The 24,861-nt window shown below is 35.9% G+C and overlaps 1 protein-coding gene across 9 annotated transcripts in view; it reads left to right on the top strand.

Annotated features, from left to right (window-relative positions):
* The window catches only part of ADGRV1 (adhesion G protein-coupled receptor V1), a 591,098-nt gene that overhangs the window by 130,127 nt on the left and 436,110 nt on the right, over positions 1-24,861 (top strand). For 7 of the 9 annotated variants that reach the window (XM_045033568.1, XM_045033570.1, XM_045033575.1 and 4 more), the window contains 10 exons: positions 436-565; positions 3,398-3,478; positions 4,848-4,987; positions 7,244-7,853; positions 10,974-11,189; positions 12,717-12,932; positions 13,572-13,816; positions 15,049-15,230; positions 16,018-16,829; positions 19,530-19,739. In XM_045033568.1, coding sequence (XP_044889503.1) covers positions 436-565; positions 3,398-3,478; positions 4,848-4,987; positions 7,244-7,853; positions 10,974-11,189; positions 12,717-12,932; positions 13,572-13,816; positions 15,049-15,230; positions 16,018-16,829; positions 19,530-19,739 — 2,842 coding nt within the window. The remainder of the gene's footprint in view (positions 1-435; positions 566-3,397; positions 3,479-4,847; positions 4,988-7,243; positions 7,854-10,973; positions 11,190-12,716; positions 12,933-13,571; positions 13,817-15,048; positions 15,231-16,017; positions 16,830-19,529; positions 19,740-24,861) is intronic. The other 2 variants (XM_045033589.1, XM_045033588.1) reach the window with 2 other exon arrangements.

The following is a 24,861-nucleotide window of genomic DNA, read 5'->3' on the forward strand; positions in this document are numbered from 1 at the left end:
GATATTTATTGTTTGGAGAAATTCTCAGAATGAAAACACCAAAATGCTGTTGTTAGGCACTGAGTAATTACATTACTCAATGATATAATTTGAATAGGTCTAAATATACTTGTCAAGAGACATGTGCATTGAATTAATTTAGGAATTTGTGGTTTTCACATATTCAGATATCTCATTTGCCTTGACTGTCTTTTTGATGAATAGCTAAACAAGAGAAATAAAAATCTATCTGCTTTATTTAGTTGTGGAGAATATTTGTTTAGAATTTGTATTGAACACTATCCATATCCACCTAAGGATTTTGAGGTTTATATTCTTATTATGTTATTCTGTTTCAGTATTTACAACAATGTGGGACATAGTAGATACTCATTGTGCACATTAATATTCAGAATAATTATAATCTAATGGATAAATGTTTTGTTTGTATTTCAGAGTGTTTCTGGTACCTTAGAATTTCAACCAGGAGAAAGATACAAATACATTTCTGTTAACATCACTGATAATTCTGTTCCTGAATTGGAAAAATCTTTTAAAGTTGAGTTATTGAACTTGGAGGGAGGAGGTAAGGTGGTGACTCAAAAGTGTCATATATTTGCTTGTCCATTCACCTTGATGATAGTAGATTCCATTAAGGAAAGCAATCCTTTGAATCAATGTAACATTTTTTTAAATGAGTGAATTATTAGTTTTTGGAAAGAGCACCCTGAAGATTAATAATTACTAATATACTAATAATTGTATGGTAGGCAGTTTCTGATGGAGAGTCCCTTTCTTTTATTGGTAAAAAGAAAATTTCCATCTTTCCACATAAAGTTAGAATATTGGTTTTAGAAATCAATATTCAACTCATAGTTGTATTTACATAGACTTTTGCTGTGAGGTTGGTTAATTCTGAGTTAATATTTCTAACGTTTATTATAAGGACACCATCTGTTCGTATTGTTTTTTTCCCCTTTTATCACCCATTGGTCTTTTCCTAAAGTAGATGTGCTTTTAGCATGAAGTAGTATAATTGTTCTCATTCACCAAATCATAGTTGTCATTTGTAGTAGGTGCCCCTAAAATCACATCTTTCCTTTCTCCCAATTTTGGATTTTCATAGTAGCTCCTTCAGAGCTATTTCCACATGTAGCCCAGATAAAAACTAGTCCTTTCAGTTAATTTATTATGAGGTGATTATCAATAAAACAGGTCAGCACTACTTTGTCTTCAATTATGATATTCAAAATCTCCAATTTTCATAGATTTTTGGAGTCAGAATTCATTTTGTGGTAAAACCCATCTGCACTGGAGAGAGGCTATTTATAGTCTTTATCCCATTTGGATGAACTATTTATATAGATTTCTTTGCAGAAGTGTTAATGTATTTGATATTCAGGTACTGCTTGGGGTGTTATAGAATATATATGATGTGCATCATATTCCCTTTATAAATGTAAGAAATTGAGAGTTGGTATGGAATCAGCAGGACATTTTCTTCCGTTACAAAACCTTGTATTATCATCTTGTTATTATCTTCATGTTTTAGTGAAGAAAGTTACAATACTGTATAAGCCATCCAAAGGGAGAGATTGAGTAAAATAGAAATATTAAAATTGTCTTTTACTGTGTAATGAGACTTTGGAGTAAGTATGCAGAATTTCCCCACATTTCCTTTCCCTGTGTTCACAAAGCCCAGGGTGAAAGCAAAGGAGGCCAAGCCAGGAAAGGGACTAAATAGTGCCACAGGTTGGTTGACTGCATAGAACAGTATAAATATGCTGAATGGCCTTTTTTGGAGAGCGACATGTAAAAATGCCAGCCTTGTTTGTCCTCCAGAGACAATTACTCGCATGTCTGAATCATTATTTTCATGACAGGACTTCATTAATTAGAGGTCACTATAAAACAGGTGAAAAGTTGTTCTTTGTATCACTGGTAGCTAATAGTACGTATTTAATAGAGAAAATGTTAGTGATCACTATTGATTAATAAGTAACATTAAATATCTTCAGAAGTAATATTTGTCACCATAGTGATTTTATGTAGAAACTTCTCCCCATATGTTTAGAATATGCACTGTTCTGTTACATGTTAATTGGGCATGGGTACTCATTTGAAAACCAGTCTTGCATTCTCTTAGTAAGCAATAGTGGCAGACAGTCTTCATTTTCCCCTCAGTGAGTTGGGATCGGAGGTAAAGGGATCTAGGTACCAGCTTCTATTCCCTGAGTCATAGCTAGGGACTGCCTAAGAAGTGCAGTATTGTGGGGAGTTAAATTCTTTTGATAGCCACCCACATAGATATTTTATGTTATTCAAGGTACATTGGTGTTGAACTTCACCATCTCTCATGATGTGTAGGTAATATAGGGGATGCACTGGATATTCCCTAAAATTCATTTTGTCTCTTAAGTCTCTAAGGTGATTTCAGATGTGTGATGTTGTAAATTCTCATGTCTAGTGTATCCCATTCCTGTTGAGGGGAAGAACAGAAGAGCAGGGCAGATTTTAAAATAGCATGTCATTCAGGCATATAGGTATGGATGTGGACTTTCTTCTCTTACTCCTTTTCTACTGCTACCATTACTACCCTTCCTTTCTTCTTTGTTTGTAAACATTTGATAAATTAATGAGGGGAGTATAAGATGTATTGGAAGTGAAGGTAATACTACTTTCTCTTTATCATAGTCTTTACATATTGCTGAAGTACTTTATTCTTTACATTATTTGTTTGGTCTTTACAACAGTTCTGTACAAAGCAGCACATTTTGTAGGTGAGAAAACTGAGATACCAAGAGGTTTAATGACTTGCTGAAGGTTTTCCAGTGGGTATCTCTCACAGCCAGGTGTGAAGTAGACTGTTTTACACCACTTGCCGAGGCTTCTTTCTACCGTGTCAGTGGCAAAAGGGTGCTCAAGTCTGAGGATGGAAAATAAAGTGGGAATTTGAACATATGACTGGAGGGAAACGTTGGGCGCATTTCCCTAATTTTGAGTTTGATTCTTGTGAATGGTAAGGTGACTCTGTCATAGTCGTATAGGCCTAACTGTGGTTATACACAACCACAAATATTTTAAAAATATTTAAAATGTTAAAAACAATATACATTGCTTTAAGTAAGTGATTTAAAAAGAAAACTGGTCAAGTTGGCAGAAATGAGAAATAACCAATTTACAACTTATTTACATGGAATGTTTCCTAAAGCTCTGGATGAATTTTTAATAAATTGGTAGCTTGACTAATATTATACTTTTACCATTTAAAATAATTTATTTTCTATGGAAGAATGCATGTCATTGGGTGAATATTACTACATTTTCCTCTTTTCTGGATATGTTTTAAGAGCTCTCCATTTTCTCACTGTGTCAATGTGTATTGTGTGGGTGTGTGTGTCTCTGTCTCCTTGTGAAGTGACTGAATTCTTTAGGGTTGATGGCAGTGGTAGTGGTGACGGGGACATGGAATTCTTCCTTCCAACTATTCACAAACATGGTAAGCAGCTGTTCCAAGGCCCTGTACTAGTCTACATTTTATTTTAACTTTGTAGAGACAACAATACTAACCAATTATTTACGCCTACTATGTGCAGGTCCTTTACATGTTTTCTCATTAACCATAACAGCAACTTTTTGAAGTATTATTTGCTCTGTGTTACAGTTACCTAGCTAGGCAAGTGATCAAGCCAGAATCAAATCCTTGCCTGCCTCCAAAGCCCAGACTTTTCTTTGTATGAACCCGATACAGTCGGTTTCCTGATTCTACTTGTAATAGAAATTTTGCTTGAATATCATTTATAAAATGATTTTTGAAAATCTTTTACATAGCTTTGAATACTTAAAAAGAGATAAATAGAACATTTATATTTTCATGTTAAATGTATCATGCTTATTTGCAAAAAGAACCAGCAGTCTTTGTATGTAGCATTTAATCAAAATATATGGGAAAAAGAAATTAAGGAGGCAATAAATGGGGAGAATTAGTTGCCAGTCATTGGGAGGATATACTGAAAAGAGAATGCATTTGAAGTAGATTCATATGCCAGCATGATTCAGCTTTTTACCTCAGACATTTTTTTTTGTATTGGGAGAAAACAAATAGAATACTTATTTCTAGAGGGAGAACTCTTTCTAATCTTCAGATGTTCCTTTTCACAATTTCAGGTTTTATATTTTAGGGTCAGAACTCATGTTCCTACCCCTCTCATTCCTAACTTCCATCAATGCCTCATGGAGCCACTGTATTTCATTACTCTGTTACTTTTGGAATTCCTCATTTTTTCTTGTCTGCATATATTAATACAACATAAAAGTTGAACATACTTCTTAGGAAATAATTCAGTACTTCTTTAGATATTGGCACCTCTTTAGTTACATGATTAGAATATTTGGGGCCAAGAGAGGTAGATCTGTAGTATTATAATATGTTGAAAAAATAGGCCTAGAAACCAAGAATCTGTTTAGCCAGATTGATGAAAATCATAGGGAAACTCTTTCATAAAGGCAAAAGTCATTTGGCTCATGTTCTTCTGAGGTCAGCAAAGGTTGTGGGAGACTTTCCTCATATACTCCGTGTGGAAGAATGTTCTCTTTCATAGGGGAGAAAAAGAAAAACAAGTTTTCCTTATTCATCTCCAAGTGCTTATACAGCACTTGTATATCACGTTGGTGCCAAAATAGAGAAAGGTCATAAAAGCATGAATATGTGTGGCAACCATTTGTGTCTGCCTTTCTTTCTAAAACAAATTAGAACGTACTCAATGAATGGAACAACTCTTTTCAAAAAGTTGTTCCTTAGCTTTTCTTTTGGTTTGCAAATTACTTATTAACATTTTCTTGCTATTTGTTGGAACTTATTCATGCAGCCAGTCTAGGAGTGGCTTCACAAATTCTAGTGACAATTGCAGCCTCTGACCATGCTCATGGTGTATTTGAATTTAGCCCTGAGTCACTCTTTGTCAGTGGAACTGAACCAGAAGATGGGTACAGCACTGTTACATTAAATGTGAGTACATTTTTTCCCTGCAGCCTTAGACATTTTGCCTACTTTTATTTTTTTCCCAAAGTGTACTTATTTGAGAAAGAGAGAGTGTGTGAGCAGGGGAGGAGTGGAGAGAGGGGGAGAGAGAGAATGCCAGGCAGGCTCCTCCTTGCCAGAGCAGAGCCCAACCCAGGGCTCGAACCCATGAACCATGAGATCATGACCTGAGCCAAAACCAAGAGTCAGATGCTCAACCGACTGAGCCACCTATGCGCCCCCACTTTCTTATTTTAAAACTGTTTTATTGTATTATGAAGGTGTCCTTTATGTTATTTTTTTTTTCCTTTTTAGGTAGAGGGGAATGAGCCTAGTGGTACATACAATACAAATTGATCATTGAATAGGGATTTGAATAAAGATTTGTCTTTTTATGTAGTTTTGCATATAAATTTATCTTGTGATTCTGAGGAATCATAACTCTTTAAGGAATGTAGTAGAGCTATACAAGTGATATTTTATATAGATGTTGTACTAATTCGCTTAGGCTGTGGTAACAAATGTCTCCTAAAGCTCAGTGGCTTAATATAACAAAGATTTGTTTTTCCACTCATGGTATATCTACAACTTAACTTAGCAGTTGTCCGTCATTGAAGGATCAAGGATACAGAGGGAACAGCTCAGTGAGTCCTTCTGTCTTCCTGGTGGTTGGTGGGGTGGGAGGGTTGTAGGGAGGGGTGGGAATGTGGATGTAGAGAGCCTCATACTGGCTCTTATAGTTTCTTGTGATTCATAACATTTCCATTTACACTTTTGTGGTCAAAGCAAGTTACATGGCAGTGCCTAATGTTAATGGGTAGAAAGATGCAATCCTATCTCATCTTTCTCCCAAAGAGAAAGAAAATCCAAAACATTTATGAACAGCACTAATAATGAAAACTCTGTGTGTGTGTGTGTGTGTGTGTGTGTGTGTGTAGGTGTACTTCCTACACTGCTTTGTTCCAGTTAGGAATTAAGCAGAATTCTATTGTTAAGCAACTGGCATGAGCTAGAAGCTTGCTCACCTTCCTCAAATTTTATGTAAATAATGAAGAAAGATCACTCAAAACACATCCCTTAGCACTCTTGTGGCAGATATTCAATATTAGAAAGGATAACTAATTATTCAAAAAAGAAAAAAAGAAAAGAAGGGATCAAGTTTTATAAAATTGTTGTCTTGAATGTTACTCTGATTAACATTCAGATTTAAGTATAAATAAAAATTATTATTTGGGACTTGGAGTAATTTTAAACCTCTTTACTCTTCTTAACATGTTACTGGCAAAAGCATTTCTTCTTAAATATATTTTATCAAACCTTGGGTGAAATACTTTTTTTGGTGAGTTTTCCATATTACATTGAAGATAAAAGGAAATAATTTGATTTCTGAAAGGATTTTCAGAAAATATCATTCATTACTCCTTACAATGAAGGGTATACCATCTTGCAGTAAAAACAAAAATATTCATGAGTGTATTTAAATATAGTAAATTATAGGGGCACCTGGGTGGCTCAGTTGGTTGGGCATTTGACTCTTGATTTCAGCTCAGGTCATGTTTTCACATTTTGTGGGTTCGAGCCCCGCATTGAACTCCGCACTGGTGGTATGGAACCTGCTTGGGATTCTCCCTCTCTCTCTGCTCCTCCCCTGCTTGTGCTCTCTCTGTCTCTCTCAAAATAAATAAATAAACTGTAAAAAAAATATACATATATAATAAATTATTAATTACATTTGCTTCATTACTAATATTGCAGAAAAGATACAGCTGTAGGTAGTTTAGTTAGAAGCTAAAAATATTCAGTCAATTTGTAGCTTCATGCAACATCACTTTTTAAATTGACTCTCTGAGGGTCTTCAAAGATGGGTAGTACTTCTTCCCTGCCATCAAGAATCTTACAGTCTTTTTTTTAATGTTTATTTATTTTTTGGACAGAGAATGAGCAGGGGGAGGGGGAGAGAGGGGGAGAGACACAGAAGCCGAAGCAGGCTCCAGGCTCTGAGCTGTGAGCACAGAGCTCAACGTGGAGCTGAAACCCACAAGCTGGGAGATCATGAACTGAGCTGAAGTTGGACACTTAACCACCTGAGCCACCCAGGTGCCCCTAGAATCTTATATTATTGATAACAATTTATAAAGAATAAAATAAAAATTGAATATACTGCTATCATTCTATATTTAAAAACCTCTAAATCAATGACTTTAATCCCTCTTTTAATACATTTTACCATTAAATATCTTCTAGATTCTGAGAAACCATGGAGCTCTGTCTCAAGTGACTTTGCTTTGGAGCATAGACTCTGATCCTGATGGTGATCTTGCCTTTACCTCTGGCAATGTCACATTTGAGATTGGGCAGAAGAGTGTCAACATCACAGTGGAAATACTTCCAGATGAAGATCCAGAACTGGATAAGGCCTTCTCTGTGTCAATCATCAGTGTGTCCAGTGGCTCTTTGGGAGTTCACACTAATGCCACATTAACAGTTTTGGCTAGTGATGATCCTTGTGGGGTCTTCATCTTTTCTGAGAAAAATAGGCCTATCAAAGTTGAAGAAGCAACCCAGAATATCACACTATCAGTGATAAGGTTAAAAGGCCTCATGGGAAAAGTCATAGTCACATATGCAACACTGGATGATATGGAAAAACCACCTTATTTTCCACCCAGTATAGCCAGAGCAACTCAAGGAAGAGACTATATGCCAGCTTCTGGATTTGCTCTTTTCAGAGCCAATCAGAGTGAGGCAACCATAACTATTTCAGTTTTGGATGATGATGAACCAGAAAGGTCGGAGTCTGTGTTTGTTGAACTCCTCAACTCTACTTTAATAGAGAAAGTACAGAATCGCCCAAGTAAGTAACCACTAGTGTGTTTTTATTATTATTATTGAGGTAAGAATCCTAAAATAATAAATTAAGAATTGGGTATAGCAGAAATTTCTCTAAAAATAGTAAGCTCTGACTCTGAAAGCATCATCATACAAAAGTTGACCTATAAGGCAAATGGAAGTGGGACACTTGAAAACAAGAAGTCATGTTCTACAGGTCTCTAATGTTCCCAGACTAAATTTTTAAAAGCTTCTATGTAATCCTGTGCGAGTGACCTTTAGTACTATTGTATTATGTATTACAGCTTCAAAATCATTCTAGAATTAATCTGGGGATTTCAGGGACAGTCCTGGTAGTAAGTAAGATCCTGAGCCTCCCTCACTTTGATCCACTCTGGAAGATTCCCTAACTCATGTAGCCTCTTTGGTGATGAGTATGTAGATCCAGCAACTGCATGAGGGGAGGGGGACAGGATTGTGTAGCAGTAAGAAATCCTGTAAATTTGTGAGTCACTGAGAGTTGAGAAGAAGGCACTAGTTAGGGATAAGAATGAGGAGTGACGCACGTTGGGCAGAGGATCTGGTGCAGCAACTTCTTTTGAAAAGTAGCAGCCACTCCCCTTGGGGTTGTGGCTCAGTGGCTTTGTAGAGAGTCTCGTGGCTACTTGTAGAGAGCATGCCTGATGCTTGCAGAGCTGAAAGCGGTTATTGTGTTAATATCTCTCTAAGCGGCCATGTAACTTTTAGAAACGTGTTTTTAAATAAAGAGAAAAATCTAGAATTCCTGAAATAAAGGAACAAGGAAGATTAGTGACATTAATTTGGTATTAATTTAACATCAGTTTTATGGCAATATTTATAAGAAAACAAAACCTTCTTAAGGAAGCTAGAATTACATATTCCAAAAGTAATATTCCAAGAGCTACATGTTGACTGTGTTTTGCCATATAAATTAAGTTTTCTCATAAATAAATTTCTTCACCTTACTGTAATACCTAGATGGATATACTGTATAGTGAGCAGCATTCTTGTCCACAATGTAAGTAATTGTAGTCCAGGATTATAGAAGGAAATTTACTTTATAGGACAACTGCTCACATTAAATGTTCAGATTACAGTCAAGGTTAAAATTCTCACACAATACCCCATCCCTTTTTTTCTTAACAAGATTTAAGATTAGTTAAAATTTGTAATACAACCCAGTGATTAATCTTATTAATTAAGAATTTAAAAAATGCCTTGTTTTCAAGGAACTCACAGTTTATTGAATAAGACAGAAATAAACCTGGAAGGGAGTATCACAGTGGTAGCTAGGGCCTGGGCGTTGGTGTTAAGAGAACTTATATTCCAATGTACAGTAATGAACTATTGGGCATAATCTTTTTGTGGCCCCCAGTTTCCTTACCTATTGTACAGAAATATCATGGGACTTAAATACAATAATATATGTGAAAATGAATACAGTGTCTGGCACCTGGTAAGCATTCAGTAGGTATGAACAGTTATTGTTAATAGCATGGTATATGCAGAATATCAATGTGCTGTAGGATGGGAGAAACAATCACTCTGTGTTTTATGTTTGATATGTTCCTGGAACCAGGCAGCATACTTGGGGCAACTCACAATAGGTGTAAGATATGATGTGAAATAATTAAAGAACAATTAAATGCAAATCTGTGTGATAGTGACTAAATTTTAATAGACAAAATCAGTGTAGGACCCAGCAGGGTCTCTCTTGCTGTGCTCTGCGTATACTCATTAATTTTGAGGAGAGCAGTAAGACAAGAGGTGATCAGCACGTGGGTAAGAGCATAGTGCAGAATGAACAGTTGTGGGTAATTGAGGGTTTTATACCTGGTTTGATGTGGAATTGTCTGTGGGGAATGAGAGATTTAGACAGACCCTTACAGGATGCCTCTTGATGTGTCCGCCAAGTGCTAGCATGATATGTGACTTCCTCCCCATCTTTGTGCCTCTGATTCCTCATCTGTAAAATGTGGACAATGTTAGCTGCCCCATAGAGATGGTGTGGGGATTAAATAACTTGATACAAGAAAAGTGCTTAAAACAATGCCAGGCAAATTCTTGCCTAATCTAGTTGAATTTAATTATATTATATTGATTCATTATCAATAAATCATTATTTTTGATTTTGATTTTAACTGTGATACAATTTAGCATGGTCTTGGCCTATACCACTGACATTAAATGGTGTTATTGTTTTTAGATTAAATTCTCAGAAAATGTTAAATTTTATTATTATCACACACATCCAAGTACTACAATCGTTAGAGAGTTTAAATACCAACTCAAAATTGTTTACTGCTAGTTAAGAGTTTGTTGATGCTTTGTGTTGAAAGGTCTCTTGTTATGTAGTTTTGTCAAGGGTGCTGGTTGAAATTGAACCTAGAAAATAAATTAGGGAGGGTTGTGGAAGGTCCTGTGTTTAAAATCAGGGGCAGGTGAGAAGAAAGCCTTGAAAGTACTGAGCACAACTGATTGAATCAGTGTTAGACAGCATTGAGGCTGACTGCTTTCTGGCCAAGGTAGTTGAGTGAGTGTTAACTGAGAGGGGGCAGAGAGGAACAGGTTTGTGAGCAAGGGCAGGGACACAGAGAGGCAGTAATTTAATTAGAGAATGATGATTTGCAGCTGGTCTTTGAGGGCACGAAGCTTAATTACTTTCTTACTCAATTTTGTAACTGAAATGCTGTTTTTAAAAAAATTTTATGGCATGCTGGTAACTAATTAGAAGAGCATAATTCTGTAGGTGTCATCATTATCTGTTTTAATATTATGCAAAGTGATGATTAGTCACACTCGAACCATTTTTTGCCTTTTGACAAATTTCCAATACTTATTAAATTATTCCTGCAGGGTGACGATTCCTCTGCTAGAGATTCTATAATAAAAATCTCTCTAGAATATAAAGCTAAAAGAGAGTAGGGACTTTCTGTTTAATTTATTTTTGTTTCCCTAGTGTCTAGATGAGTGTCAGTACATAAGAGTCAGTAAATGTTTTTTGATATACATAGTAGAGAAAATACCAAATGAAGCTCTCATTTGGCTGATCTTGCTGCTGAGGCTTCCTGGTAACTTTTGGCCAGTTTGTAGAATTTTGATACATTAGCTTTTCTTCTTTCAGTTCCAAATTCCCCACGCCTTGGGCCTAAGGTCGAAACCATTGCTCATCTAATCATCATTGCCAATGACGATGCATTTGGAACTCTTCAGCTCTCGGCACCAGTTGTTCGAGTGGCAGAAAATCACGTTGGACCCATTATCAATGTGACTAGAGCAGGAGGAGCATTCGCAGATGTTTCTGTGAAGTTTAAAGCCGTGCCAATAACTGCAGTGGCGGGTGAGAAGAGACATCCAAGGAGCAGTGAAGTGTTTTAGAGGGAAATTATATTCTTAATTAACAAAGCCACTTAGAGATGTAGTGAGAAAAATCAACTAGAAAACAATAGTTCTCTTGCATCTTTTTAAAGGCATAAATGTAGAGCTTTTATCATGCATTTATGGCACCAGTTTTGCAGAATTCTTGAGAAATGTTAGCAAAATTATATATGAATTTTAAAGTTAAAATGACCAAAATATGCACATACCAACGAAAAGTAAACTAAGGAAAATATTGTTAGGCTTTCTCTATCTGTACTTTTTAGTTTTTTGAAAGGGATTCATGTGTAAATGATCCTGAGGAATGCAGGATAAAATGTGCAGCCACATGATTGCAGTGCTTGGCAACAGTCTTGACTCTCAACCCATTTATCTTGCTTGTTTATTTATTTATGAAGAATGTGGAAGAGGCAATGGCTTGCATTAACTATTCTGGGTAAGCAAAATGATTTCATTGCCAAATGCAAGCATTAGGGGACTGACTTTTTTGTTGGTGCAGATACAGCATCTAGATGGAGATTTGCCAGAGAGCTATTCAGTTAGAATCTTTCTAGCATGCACTCAGAGGAACGGGCGTGTGAATGGACAGGATAACATGCTTGACCTTTTGAAATAAATCATTTGGATATGATATTTGCTTGAAAAGGTAATAAACAAGGCTCACTTAGTTCCTAAGTGGTGTGTGTGTGTGTGTGTGTGTGTGTGTGTGTGTGTGTGTGTATGCATGTGTGTGTGCATATGTGCGCATGTGCACACGTATATCTTAGGTAGTCTGACTGAGGAATACCTGACTGTCTATACAGGGCCTTACATATTGACAAACAGTGGGGATGAATCAGTGTTCTAGGAAATTAGCCCTTAGGCTTCATAAGAAGACTCTCTCCTTTCCCTACCCAGGCTTTGACCAGGAACAAAGCTCCTGCCATCCTGAGCAGTATGCAGTAGCAGCTTTTAATCCAGTTTTATAGGAAAGCCCATAGTTTCCAGCTGTAACATTGATAATGCAGACATGCCTGTATCTGTACACAGTATAATTTCTTTCTAGTGAGGTCAGAATTCTAGTTCTCTTTTTCGTTTTAAAAGTATTGTACACATTTTCTTTTGCTTTTGTAGATAAGGGGCTATCTTGTGGTAATGGATGACTGTGTATCTTTGTCTGAGTCCCTAGCCATATCATCTCTTTTGTCTGTATTGACATTTATGTCTGTAGTGACAAATAGAAGAAATTATGTATGCATTTTACTAAAAGGGAAAGGATAAACTTGAACATCTTTTGGACGTCTTTTTCATTATTTTATGATCTCAAACCCATTTTTTTCTGGGAAGAGAGGTAAAATCATTTTGTTTAGAGTATATGTAGTCATTGTCCTTAAAAAAGCTTTACAAGTATGTCCGTGAAATTTGATACATCATAATATTTCACTAGTATATGGCATGTTTATTACCATATTAGGGAATTGTCTTAGCATTTTGCTATTTATCTTTATAGGTGAAGATTATAGCATAGCTTCATCGGATGTGGTCTTGCTAGAAGGGGAAACCAGTAAAGCTGTGCCAATATACATCATTAATGACATCTACCCTGAACTGGAAGAATCTTTTCTTGTGCAACTGCTGAATGAGACAACAGGAGGAGCCAAATTAGGGGTGTTAACAGAGGCGATCATTATCATTGAGGCCTCTGATGACCCCTATGGATTATTTGGTAACCAAACTAGTTTTAACTCATTGATATAGATCATACATTTCTTTCTTTTTAGGGACTTAGGATTAATTTGATTATGTTTCTCTTTTTAACCTGCTGTTACTGATAACATAGGATACCTGTACACCCTCACTCACAGTGCTTAGTGGTTATTAAAAGGAATCAACGTCTTAGCATAAATATGTAAGGGACAAACTTTTAGGCTTTTAAGTCCGATATGACCTCGAGATGTGTTTTGTGGATCTTAGACAATTTTTTCAAAAATTAACTTAAAGAAATTTACACAAAAGTTTGGATTTCTGGGCTTTCATGATTAGCAGGAAATCTGACAACACTGAGCCTCCTTTCCTGCATAGCATCAGTTGTGGGTACAAACTAACAGCTGCCTCTTTGATCCAGGCTTCTGCTGTGCAATTAGCCACAGAACTTAGTAGACCCACTTCACTCATGACTGGTATATGCCTGGCCCTGTGGGATCCTGAGTTTGTGGTTTCTGTTTCTATCATAGAGAACAATAATTTGGAAATTTTGAAATTCTGCTTAAGGGAAAAAAAGAATCAACTATAGGGTAATAATGGTTAGCTCTGTGTTGCCTCAGTTTAACTTTGTATTTGAAATGAACTCTGTTCTGCCCTTCAGGTTTTCAGATTACTAAACTTATTGTAGAGGAACCTGAGTTTAACTCAGTGAAGGTAAACCTGCCAATAATTCGAAATTCTGGGACACTCGGCAATGTTACTGTTCAGTGGGTCGCCACCATTAATGGACAGCTTGCTACTGGTGACCTGCAAGTTGTCTCAGGTAATGTGACCTTTGCCCCTGGGGAAACCATTCAAACCTTGTTGTTAGAGGTCCTGGCTGACGACGTTCCGGAGATCGAAGAGGTGAGAGGAATGGCTAGTATAGAATGACACTGTAAATCATACCTTGTCTTATAGTGACTAGAACAGATGGCTCTTATTGTGGCATTTATAGAGAATGTCAAGTTAATTATTTCTACAAGAATTTTCAAAGTATGGTAGTGATTTTTACAGATAACAAAAGCAAGAATATTCTAGAAAAAGTTCTTGTACATATTGCATTTTATAAGTTTTTTGTGCAATTACATTGTATTTTCAACATTTTCATTGAATGATTAAATATACATATTTATAGATTTAACATGTATATTTATACATTTTTCCATATAAACTGTTAATCTGTTTGTATCTAGATTCCCTTTTAGCTTGAGTGCTAGCCAGTTGATGTTAATTAAATTTAGATTTTGATTTTCTACTTCTTTATTCTTTAATAGTTTTGAGAATTTAGTATATGGCAGATACCACGTTAGACATATCTACCTGATATTTCATGGTAAATAAGCTAGGTGGCAAATAAAAATAGAGCTTCAGTGGGAAAGTTGGTTCATTATTAATATATATTAGCTAAAGATAATTTTATATTATGAAATTCAAGTATTATTAAAGCCTAGGTCTCATTAAATTACTTCTAATGGCATTTATTCTGTAATAGAATCAGATTTTTATAGAAAGGAAGTCCATAACATTTCACTTGAGTGATAATTATGTCATTATTCAGTTCTAAAATATTGGATATTAGTTAATACAGATAAAACATTTCTCTTTCCTTCTCTCTAAATTAGGTGGCATTATGATATGATGTCTTTTGTTTTAAATTTTGTTAGAGAATTTCCATTTAAGATAATGTGGAAAATAAAGCATAATAGATTACTTATAAAACATACATGCAATGTTTTCCCTAAATAAAAAAAAATGTATATAATGAACATAAAATGTATTACTGAAATGGTAACTGTAAACAAGGATCTAAAAATTGACTCCCAAGATTATATTACTGAATATTAAGGAATTTAAGTAGCCTGTGTTTATTATATATAATTGTGCTTTATTATTAAAAGTTGATAATGGATTGTTCTGTTACATGTTGGGTTTATAAATGTAATGGGAGTTTCTTTGAGTCCATTCATATTACATTATATTTTGTCCTTGTTTTTGTATGGATTATATGTTTGATTCCCCCTCCTCTCCCACTGCATCATTGTTATTTTAATTTCAGAACTGGGATTCTGTTAAGGAAATTTTCACTGTATTTTTAGGTTATCCAAGTGCAGCTAACTGATGCCTCTGGTGGAGGTACTATTGGGTTAGATCGAGTGGCAAATATTATTATTCCTGCCAATGATAATCCTTATGGTACAGTAGCCTTTGTTCAGTCGGTTTATCGTGTTCAAGAGCCTCTGGAGCGAAGTTCCTGTGCTAACATAACTGTCAGGCGAAGGTATATGAACTAATGGCTTCTGTCTGTGGGGGGGATGGGGCTTGTGGGTGGTAGGAAGTGACCTCTTGTGCAATTAAATAATTTAGGTTTTGTGGTTATTATAAAATATAAATTATTTTCTAGGTTATGGTAATTTTTTAATTGAATTATGCCTATTAATATGAAGAACCCAATATATTTATCATACCTATTCTTAGTGAAATGGATAATAGATTATACATCATTGGGCTTTCTAACCACAGAAAGTTACTGCTTTAATCTCTGGTTTTTTTGAATTAGAACTTAAATACAACTAGCTTCCAAATTAAAGAATATTCAGATGCTGTATGAAGTGGTTGTGTTTTCTGCATGTGTGTGTGTGAGGCAGCATACAGTTCACCGAGCTCCTTCAGAAATAGAAAAATGAGGTGTTGGGAATTTGTGGCAAGTAATTACATTTCCTTAAAATGAACTCATGCCATTATCGGTATTACTTTGTTTCTGTGAAATCTGGTAATGAAAATTCATTTTCTAATTCTGTTCAATAATTCTGAAATGGATATGATTTGGCTATCTTTGAATAGCTTGGTTAAGAGTAACTATTGTTTAATTGCAAACCAGCAGGATCCCTTACATGAGAAAGTAAAATGTTGAATGATAAATATAATTAAGAAACATGGTTGCATTTGTACTATTACTTTTACGCTTAAAAAAAGTAAAAACTCCAGTCAGTATTTTCCTTTTCTAATTAATCCACAGATTGCTTTGAGTGCTTAACCTGTCTTTTAATTGTCACTCCATGTTTTAGCGGAGGGCACTTTGGTCGGCTGTTGTTGTTCTACAGTACTTCTGATATTGATGTAGTGGCTCTTGCGGTGGAGGAAGGTCAAGATTTACTGTCCTACTATGAATCGCCAATTCAAGGGGTGCCTGACCCACTGTGGAGAACTTGGGTGAATGTCTCTGCAATGGAGGAACCCCAGTATACCTGTGCCACTTTGTGTCTCAAAGAACATGCATGCTTGGCATTTTCATTTTTCAGTGCTTCTGAGGGCCCCCACTGTTTTTGGATGACATCATGGATCAGTCCATTGGTTAACATCTCAGACTCCTGGACCTACAGGAAAAACATGACAAGGGTAGCATCTCTGTTTAGTGGTCAGGCTGTGGCTGGGAGTGACTATGAGCCTGTGACAAGGCAATGGGCCATAATGCTGGAAGGTGATGAATTTGCAAATCTCACAGTTTCTATTCTTCCTGATGATTTCCCAGAGATGGATGAGAGTTTTCTAATTTCTCTCCTTGAAGTTCACCTCATGAACATCACAGCCAGTTTTGAAAACCAACCAACCATAGGACAGCCAAATACTTCTACAGTTGTCATAGCATTAAATGGTGATGCCTTTGGAGTGTTTGTGATCTACAGTATTAGTCCCAATACCTCAGAAGATGGCTTATATGTCGAAGTTCAGGAACAGCCCCAAACCACAGTGGAGCTGATGATCCTCAGGACGGGGGGCAGCTTAGGTCAGGTGATAGTCGAATGGCGTGTTGTTGGTGGAACTGCTACTGAAGGTTTAGATTTTGTAGGTGCTGGAGATATTCTGACTTTTGCTGAAGGTAAGTGATGGTTGTAAATGAGGTTTGGTTTCCCCTGGTAAATTCATTCTAGTCAATTTTTATGAAAATGTTCATAAGAATTCTTACTGTGTAGATTGTTGCTAATATATGAAAGTGCAGTATGGTTTAAAAAAGAAGTTAGCTTGTTAGTAGTTGACATGGCATATGTAGAGTGACTTGTATCTCTTAGTTTATTCAAAAAAGATTTTCAGGGAATGTGTGTATCTTATTCCTTTATAGTTACAGCAGTACCTTTAAGGAAACAGGCAACTCTAAGGCAAGTTCTAATTTTGTAAGGGAAATTACCAAATTTCATACTATTTAGGCATGAAGATTTATCCTGATTTTTCTAGTACATATTAAAAAGCTTCTCAGTTAATACTCATTTTCCTATCTATCAATACTTCTTACCTATGAGAATTTTCAATGAAAATAATTTGTAAGTATAAACAGTATGAACTTTGATGACTTCATTGGTATTAAATTAAGCCTAGTGATAGAACAGCTTATAATAATGTTCTTAGGCTTGGATGGGATAACTTGTAAATTTTCATGAACAATATAATTATAGGTAACTTGGCCAACACATTAGAATTAGGGTTGGATTCATGGGTTTTCTTTTTCAGGTCTAATTGAATCATGATATTTAGGTTTGGAATGTTTAGATGTTAAAATAATTATCTTTGGGTGGGAGAAAGATATCTTTATTAAGATCATTGTTTAAATCCTGATTTGGGCAATTATAGATTCCATATAGTTTTTAGCATAGAGTTTGCCTGAATGAAAAAATGAACACTTAAAAAAGCCTCGCAATATACAAAAAAAATGAAGGAAATAAATATTATTCACAATTCCATGTATTAGAGCAATTGATTACATCTTTTGTTGTTTAACTTTTTTGCATATACTGTTTTTGGAAACAGTAATTGGAGGTCATGATCATGATGCATATGTAGTATACTTTTTGACATATCTAATAAGCATTATGTTTTAATTTTAAAGATAAATTTTAAAAGTAAATTTTAAAAATAAATTTTAAAAGTAAATTATTAAAATTTAAAAGTAAATTTTAAAAATAGTACATCACATTTCTATAACGGTTATTTCCTAGTAAATGATTTTGGAAATAATGGAATATGATATGCTTGGTGGAGTGGGGACCACAGGTTGGTAATTGGTAACATTTCTCCTTATTTCAAAGGAAATAATGAAAACATAATGAGGATGACTGGAGATGAAAATTTAAAGTTAGATTTTCCAGCAGCTTTAGTAACTACAGAGAAAGTTATATAAAGTAATAGCATTGGGGCGCCTGGATGGCTAAGTGGATTAAGCGTCTGACTCTTGATTTTGTTGTCATGATCTCTTGGTTGTGAGATCGAGCCCCACATTCGCCTCTACACTGGATGAGGAACCTGCTTAAGATTCTCTCTCTCCCTCTCACTGTGTCCATCCACCACTCATTCTCCCCCCCACCAAAATTTAAAAAGTAATATACAAGTTAGTATTACCTTGAATTATAATTTTAGCATCACACAAAATGGACTATATTTAATATCTAACCCAGATTCTTAGATAATCTGTAGCCTCTTGAGGCAGTCATGATACTGTGAATTGATGAAATGTAACAGGGTCATGAGAGAACATGCATTCGTATCCCCTTTCTCCTTTTTCCTGCCTTTTCTCATCTCACCCTTTCATCCTCTTTCCAGAAAGTGGTAAAGAATTAGGTGGAGGAAAATAGGCTGAACTACAGAAGCCGTGTCATGTTTAGAGGTGTTCAGTGTTGCTCCATGCACACTTGTGAGATCCTAGTGCAAATGGGAAAATAGATTGCTTGAGCCTTGCCATTGTTACACAGCCCTCTGAATTCCTCTTTTGCCGTTTTCCTTCATTTCCCCACCTCTTGGAAACTGATATTTGATGCTGTCATCTAGTTATCCAAAGACTCATCTCCTTCAGGCTGGTTCTTTTCACTCAGAATTTGCCAGCCCTTTTCTGTTTGCCACTCTTTGACTGCTATTTCCTAAGTGTTCCTAGTCTTTTAGGGAGGTATTGGCTTGATTACCTAAAGAAAATTATTCACAGCAATGCCAGAATGAGAATGAGACTCCACTCACCTAGAGAGAGAGGTGTTTCTGAAAGAACATGCTTTAGAAATCCTTTCCCTGGCTAGGTCATTGTTCTAGGCAAAGACCGGGAATAAAAATGTGAGTCTTTGAAATAATTCTACCCTTTAAAATTTTTTTCCATAATTCAAAATGTCCTTCTCCGCAATCTGTCCATGTTAATAAATTTTACAGGGTTTTATATGTGAAAGGATATACAGATTAACATACAACTTTTGCTTATAGTGGCACTAATACTGTTCATGATATTCACTTACATGTTTTTACTTAACTTTTTAAAAATGTTTGTTTGAGAGTGAAAGAACTTGAGCAGGGAGGGGCAGAGAGAGAGAGGGGGAGAGAGAATCCCATGCAGCCTCCGTGTTGCCATTGCAGAGCCCAAGACGGGGCTCCGTCTCCTGGATGGTGAGATCATGACCTGAGCCTAAATCAACAGTTGGATGCTTAACCGACTGAGCCACCCAGGTTCCCCTTACCTTTTTAAAATGGAAGTAATTTGGGACTTTCATGAATTCTGTATGTTGGTGATTTTGTTACTTCGGTTTTTATTGTACTAATTTTTTTTTAATAGGTGAAACCAAAAAGACGGCCGTCTTAGCCATTTTGGATGATTCTGAGCCAGAGGATGATGAAAGCATCATAGTTAGTTTGGTGTACACTGAAGGGGGAAGTAGAATTTTGCCCAGCTCCAGCACTGTTAGAGTGAATATTTTGGCCAATGACAACGTGGCGGGAATTGTTAGCTTTCAGACAACTTCGAGATCTGTCATAGGCCATGAAGGTGGGTTCCTTTTTTTGTTCAGCACATTCATTCTCTTTTCCATGGAAGTCATTTTTTGTTTATTCTTTTAAAGTTTCCGGTGTTTCTTTTTTATCCTTTCGTTATTTTGTAGAGCTGTGTATATAGTGTGCATGGAACTTGGCTGGGAGAGGGCTCTATAGTGAACTGTGCAAATACTTAGGAGCCTTGAAGATTCCAGCTTGCTTCCTCCCACTGGTGTGATTTTAAGGGAGTTAGTCAGACTTGGGGTGCTCAGCTTTCTCGTATGTTAAATGACAAGAAATACTACTTACGTCATAGTTTTTTTAGGGTTACATGAGTGAATGAATGTAAAGTGCTTATCATAGTTCCTAGCAAGTGTCTATGTACTTAGTGATAGTTGTTGATATTAAACTGTGAAACACTGGCTCCTTGTTCAAAACAAATAGTAGTTTGCAGTTGGAGAATATTTCAGTGTGGATTTTATATTGTGTTGATGTATTTTATGAATGAAGTGCCAAACTAGAAAAAAATTAGAATGTGTCCATTTTTTTCTTTAAAAATAAAGATTTTCTTGAATCCTCACTTAATATTTTACATCATATGTAGGGTTTTGCATATATGAGCTAATTTTTACTTAAAACATTTTGGCAATGTCTCTTGTCTTTGAATAAGGCTGTTTGAGATAAAACTGGTATTTATAACTTGCTTCACCATAGTTTGTATTTAGAAGAATAAATAACTGTACCTCAGAAAGATAAGAAATGACAAGGATATAGCTCATGTATTTGGACTTGTGTTTTACAGATGAGGAAACTAAGACACAGATTAGGTGACTTGACAAGGTCATACAGCTAGTTAATTGCTGTGCTGGAAACTACATATGTTTTAGTGTGCATTACCTTTTACCTTACCCTAAACACGGGAGTTTATTTAACTTACCAGTACAAGTGTCTGAGCTGTTTTTCAACACTCTTCCCTTTTATTGTGGTTTAGAATCTCATGTTGTCATAGCGATAATAAAAATGACTAACAGGTTGCTGTAAGTGCAGTCTAAAGACAGATCATCAACTCTCAAAAAAATATTTGTAATATAAAAGTCATTGTAGAAGTTAATCTTAATAATAATGACAGCAGCAATAACATTTAGTGAGTCTCTTCTGTGTGCCAGACATTTAACATTCGTTATTATACTTCATTTGAACACTAGTCCTATAAAGTGGGTATAATAGTATACACCTCATATTCTCACAAGGAGACTGAATTTCTGATAAATTAAGTAGCACACAATTATTCATAGTGGAGCTTAAACACAATGCTGTGTGAACTCAAAGTCCATTACTAGTGTATAGGGAAATCTGTGAGAAGAAAACATGTTTTACTTGAATTTAATCTGCTGCATAACTTGACATTGTAGGAACTTTTGGTAAATATTTCACATGATTTGAGTTGAAAGAATAATGACTTTGAGTACCAATGTCCATGTGAGAGAAGCAAATTGATCAGAGAACCTGACTCTATCTCAGCTTATAGGTGGAAATTGGATTTTTAGAGATAATAGTTGAAATGAGGAAAATTAATAAGGTCTTTGTGGATAGAGAAAGAAAAGCAAGGTGTTAAAGATGGAGCCATGTGGAACACCATGCTGAAGTGCTGGGAAAGAAAAAAGACCTTTTGGGAGAGAGAGAAGGCTCTCCCCGAGGTGGGAAGAGACTGAGAGAAGATTGTGTTTTCATTCATTATCAGAAGAAGAAAGTAACATGGGGAGCAAGTGAGATTAGATTCCTAAATGGGCTGGAGGAAACAGTAGTAAATGTAGAGGATTTTAAAGGACAACTTGGGATGGGAAACAAATATCTAAGAACGTGGAAGTGTTCGGGCAGTGCTCCTCCAAGTAGGGTCCTCAAATCAGTGCCCATCCACAAAGTGCTTGCTTTGTGGCAAGATAAGTTTAGAAGTTGAAATAAGCCCTTCTAGAAACTTTTAAAACATTTTCATTTTGTTAATAACCAAAAGCATTGTCTGTGGGCTTGTAATTTGTATGTATTTATGGGTTTTTTTTTTTTTGCAAAGAGAAAAAAGAACTAGTAATTAAAATCAGTAGGCCACTTGTGTTATTGGTCAAAAATGTGCATTATCATATTTCTCTGAAGCCATGAGTTTGGTACTGGAAATAAAACACTGACTTACTTTCACTGCTTGCATGAGGGCTCCCTAGATTTTTCTTATTTTCTAAATAAAATTTGAGGTGAATTCGATTCCTTTACATGCTTTCCTAAACCTTTATTCATAAGTTTTTTCAAGAGTCTAAATTAATTCTCTTTTTCCCTTTTTTTTAAATGTTTATTTATTTTTGAGAGAGAGAGAGAAAGACAGAGCATGAGCAGGGGAGGGGCAGAGAGAGACGGAGACACAGAATCTGAAGCAGGCTCCAGGCTCTGAGCTGTCAGCCCAGAGCCCGATGCAGGGCTCGAACTCACAAACTGTGAGATCCTGAGCTGAGCTGAGGTCAGACACTTAACTGACTGAGCCAAATAGGTGTCCCTATTTTCTTTTTTCAAAAACATTATATTGCGCCTCAAGAATTTAGAATTTTGTGTGTATGTTACCATAAGCTTGCACAGAGAAATGTGTATCAACCATATATGTTTACCGAAGTGAATTAATGAGAATTTCATGGTGATTCTTCAAGATAACTGCTGCACAAACAGTAAAAGGCGCCTGGGTGACTCAGTTGATTAAACATCTGACTTCGGCTCAGGTTATGATCTTGCAGTTTGTTGGTTCGAGCCCTGTGTCGGGCTCTGTGCTGACAGCTCAGAGCCTGGAGCCTGCTTCAGATTCTGTGTCTCCCTCTCACTCTCTGCCCTTCCCCCACTTAGGCTCTGTTTCTCTCTCAAAATGAATAGACATTAAAAAAAATTTAAACAGGGTAAAAAAAATCATGCCATGTGGACTTAACTAGTGTTAACCCTGCTTTTGGCCTAGTGTTGGAGTTTCATTTATGTGTTTAGGTTTAAAATGTGGACTATCCTGAACTTCTGGCTCTGGAATACCTTTTTTAGTTCGTGGAGAGGAATTGCCTCCGTGCTTAACAATGTACTGAATTCTGTAGAATTCTATTTCTTCTTTTTGTTGTAAAGCAATTGGACAGATGCCCTATGGCAAATAATTACTTTCTTTCTTTTTTTTTTTTAATTTTTTTTCAATTTTTTTTCAATTTTTTTTTTTTTTTTTGGGACAGAGAGAGACAGAGCATGAACGGGGGAGGGGCAGAGAGAGAGGGAGACACAGAATTGGAAACAGGCTCCAGGCTCTGAGCCATCAGCCCAGAGCCTGACACGGGGCTCGAACTCACGGACCGCGAGATCGTGACCTGGCTGAAGTCGGACGCTTAACCTACTGCGCCACCCAGGCGCCCCAAATATTACTTTGTTTCAAATGGAATGGACAAATTTAAAAATAGGGGGCAATAGATTTTTACTGTGGTTGAAAACTATATGTGTGCCAGTTATAAATACATGTTAGATGTGTCACTCGGTCATCAACTCAGCAGCATCCTAATCATCATGCCATATTCACTGGATTTAAAAATGTGCCTTTTTTCAGAGACAGTTTGAATCTTTTTTAGGGGGAGATTTGAACAAGAAATGCAATTTTTAAACATAACAGAGCTGCTATAGAGTAGACACACTCAACATTTTTCTCAATTGTTCATATTGACAGTTTGTGTTGCACATGATTCATATCCCTATATAATTAGTTTAAGTCATTTTCTGTTTATGTTAGAGGGCAGTTAATTTGGATGGTCCATATATATATATATATATAGCATGTGTACATGTATCTGTTAAAATACATTTCCTTTGTTTTAATTTCCATTATTATTGGACACGGTATAGTTGAGGTTTATCTTTTAGAAAGACTCCTGGTTTGTTTTGGGAACAGGTAGACGAAACAAAACACTTAAAGTTGTTAAAATACATTTTACATTTATATTTCTTAATCTGCATTAGGCTAGGCCTAGATGCTATATGATAGATCTTCTGTTTTAGAGTTCTATGGTATCACCAACTTTTGGTGGACTCTGCATTTTATATCAAAATGATCTTCTGTGAATGTCATCAGACTCTCCTGTAGGTAAGGGCATTGCTTAGGCTTTCTTTCTGGGCAAAAACTAGAAGGCACTGTGGCATAGCACCTAGCAAAATATTTATATGACAATTATAACTTGCCCTCCTTTTGCATTCCTTTTGTCCTTGCCTTTTATTCTTAAAAGGCTAAGCACCTGTTTCTAAGTCTTCCTTTTCCTGTGACTGTTTCTTGACTCCTCATTCAGGTAGAGGGTAACTCTGATAATTTTTCCCAGGAAGCATATTAAATGGACCTGGTTCCTGGGAGTCTTTCCTAAAGAGGCAATATCACTACTGTCATTTTGATTATTTGTTAGGAAAATTTTTCACACTCTTTATGCTTTTTCACATGATTTACAGTGGGCTTACATGATTGTATTTAAGGAATACTTTCTTTACCATTTATTTATATGTGTGTGTTTGTGTGTGTATCCTGCTTCAAGCTGTGTTTCTTGCAGTATTGTCTTGCAAGTTACTTGCATGGTAACTTGTTACATTTTTAAAGGTGGTATCAAATGGGTGTTTTTAGACTTTGAGCATTTTTATGCGCATTAAGTTTGTAGGAGGACTTTACTTTTTTTCTCTCCTTAGCATTTCATTTTTATTTTCACTTTTTAATGGTATATTTTCCCACAGATCTCCGTGTACAATCTTGTAGTCATATATTTTATTATTATGATTATAGGTTCCCCTTAAACGTGGATCTTTATTGACCTACATTTTGTTTTCTTGCCACTTGTGTTCATAATGCATTTTTAGCATTTGATCAAACTTCTGTAATTTTCTTCTTTCACTATTAGTAAGTTTTGGGACTTAAAAAATTTTAAAAAACCATGACTATAAACCTTTTTATTTGTGTCACCAGACCACACTGTAGGTGAAACTGCTTATTAATTACTCCAAGGTTTTCTTTATGTCTCTCAGTTAATAAACCCTTCATTGAATACAGAGCTGCCCTATGAGAAATTCTAGAAGGTATACAATAGAGGAACTCTAGGATTTCATAGTGG

This window comes from Felis catus, chromosome A1 (assembly GCF_018350175.1).
Source record: "Felis catus isolate Fca126 chromosome A1, F.catus_Fca126_mat1.0, whole genome shotgun sequence".
Taxonomy (NCBI): domain Eukaryota; kingdom Metazoa; phylum Chordata; class Mammalia; order Carnivora; family Felidae; genus Felis; species Felis catus.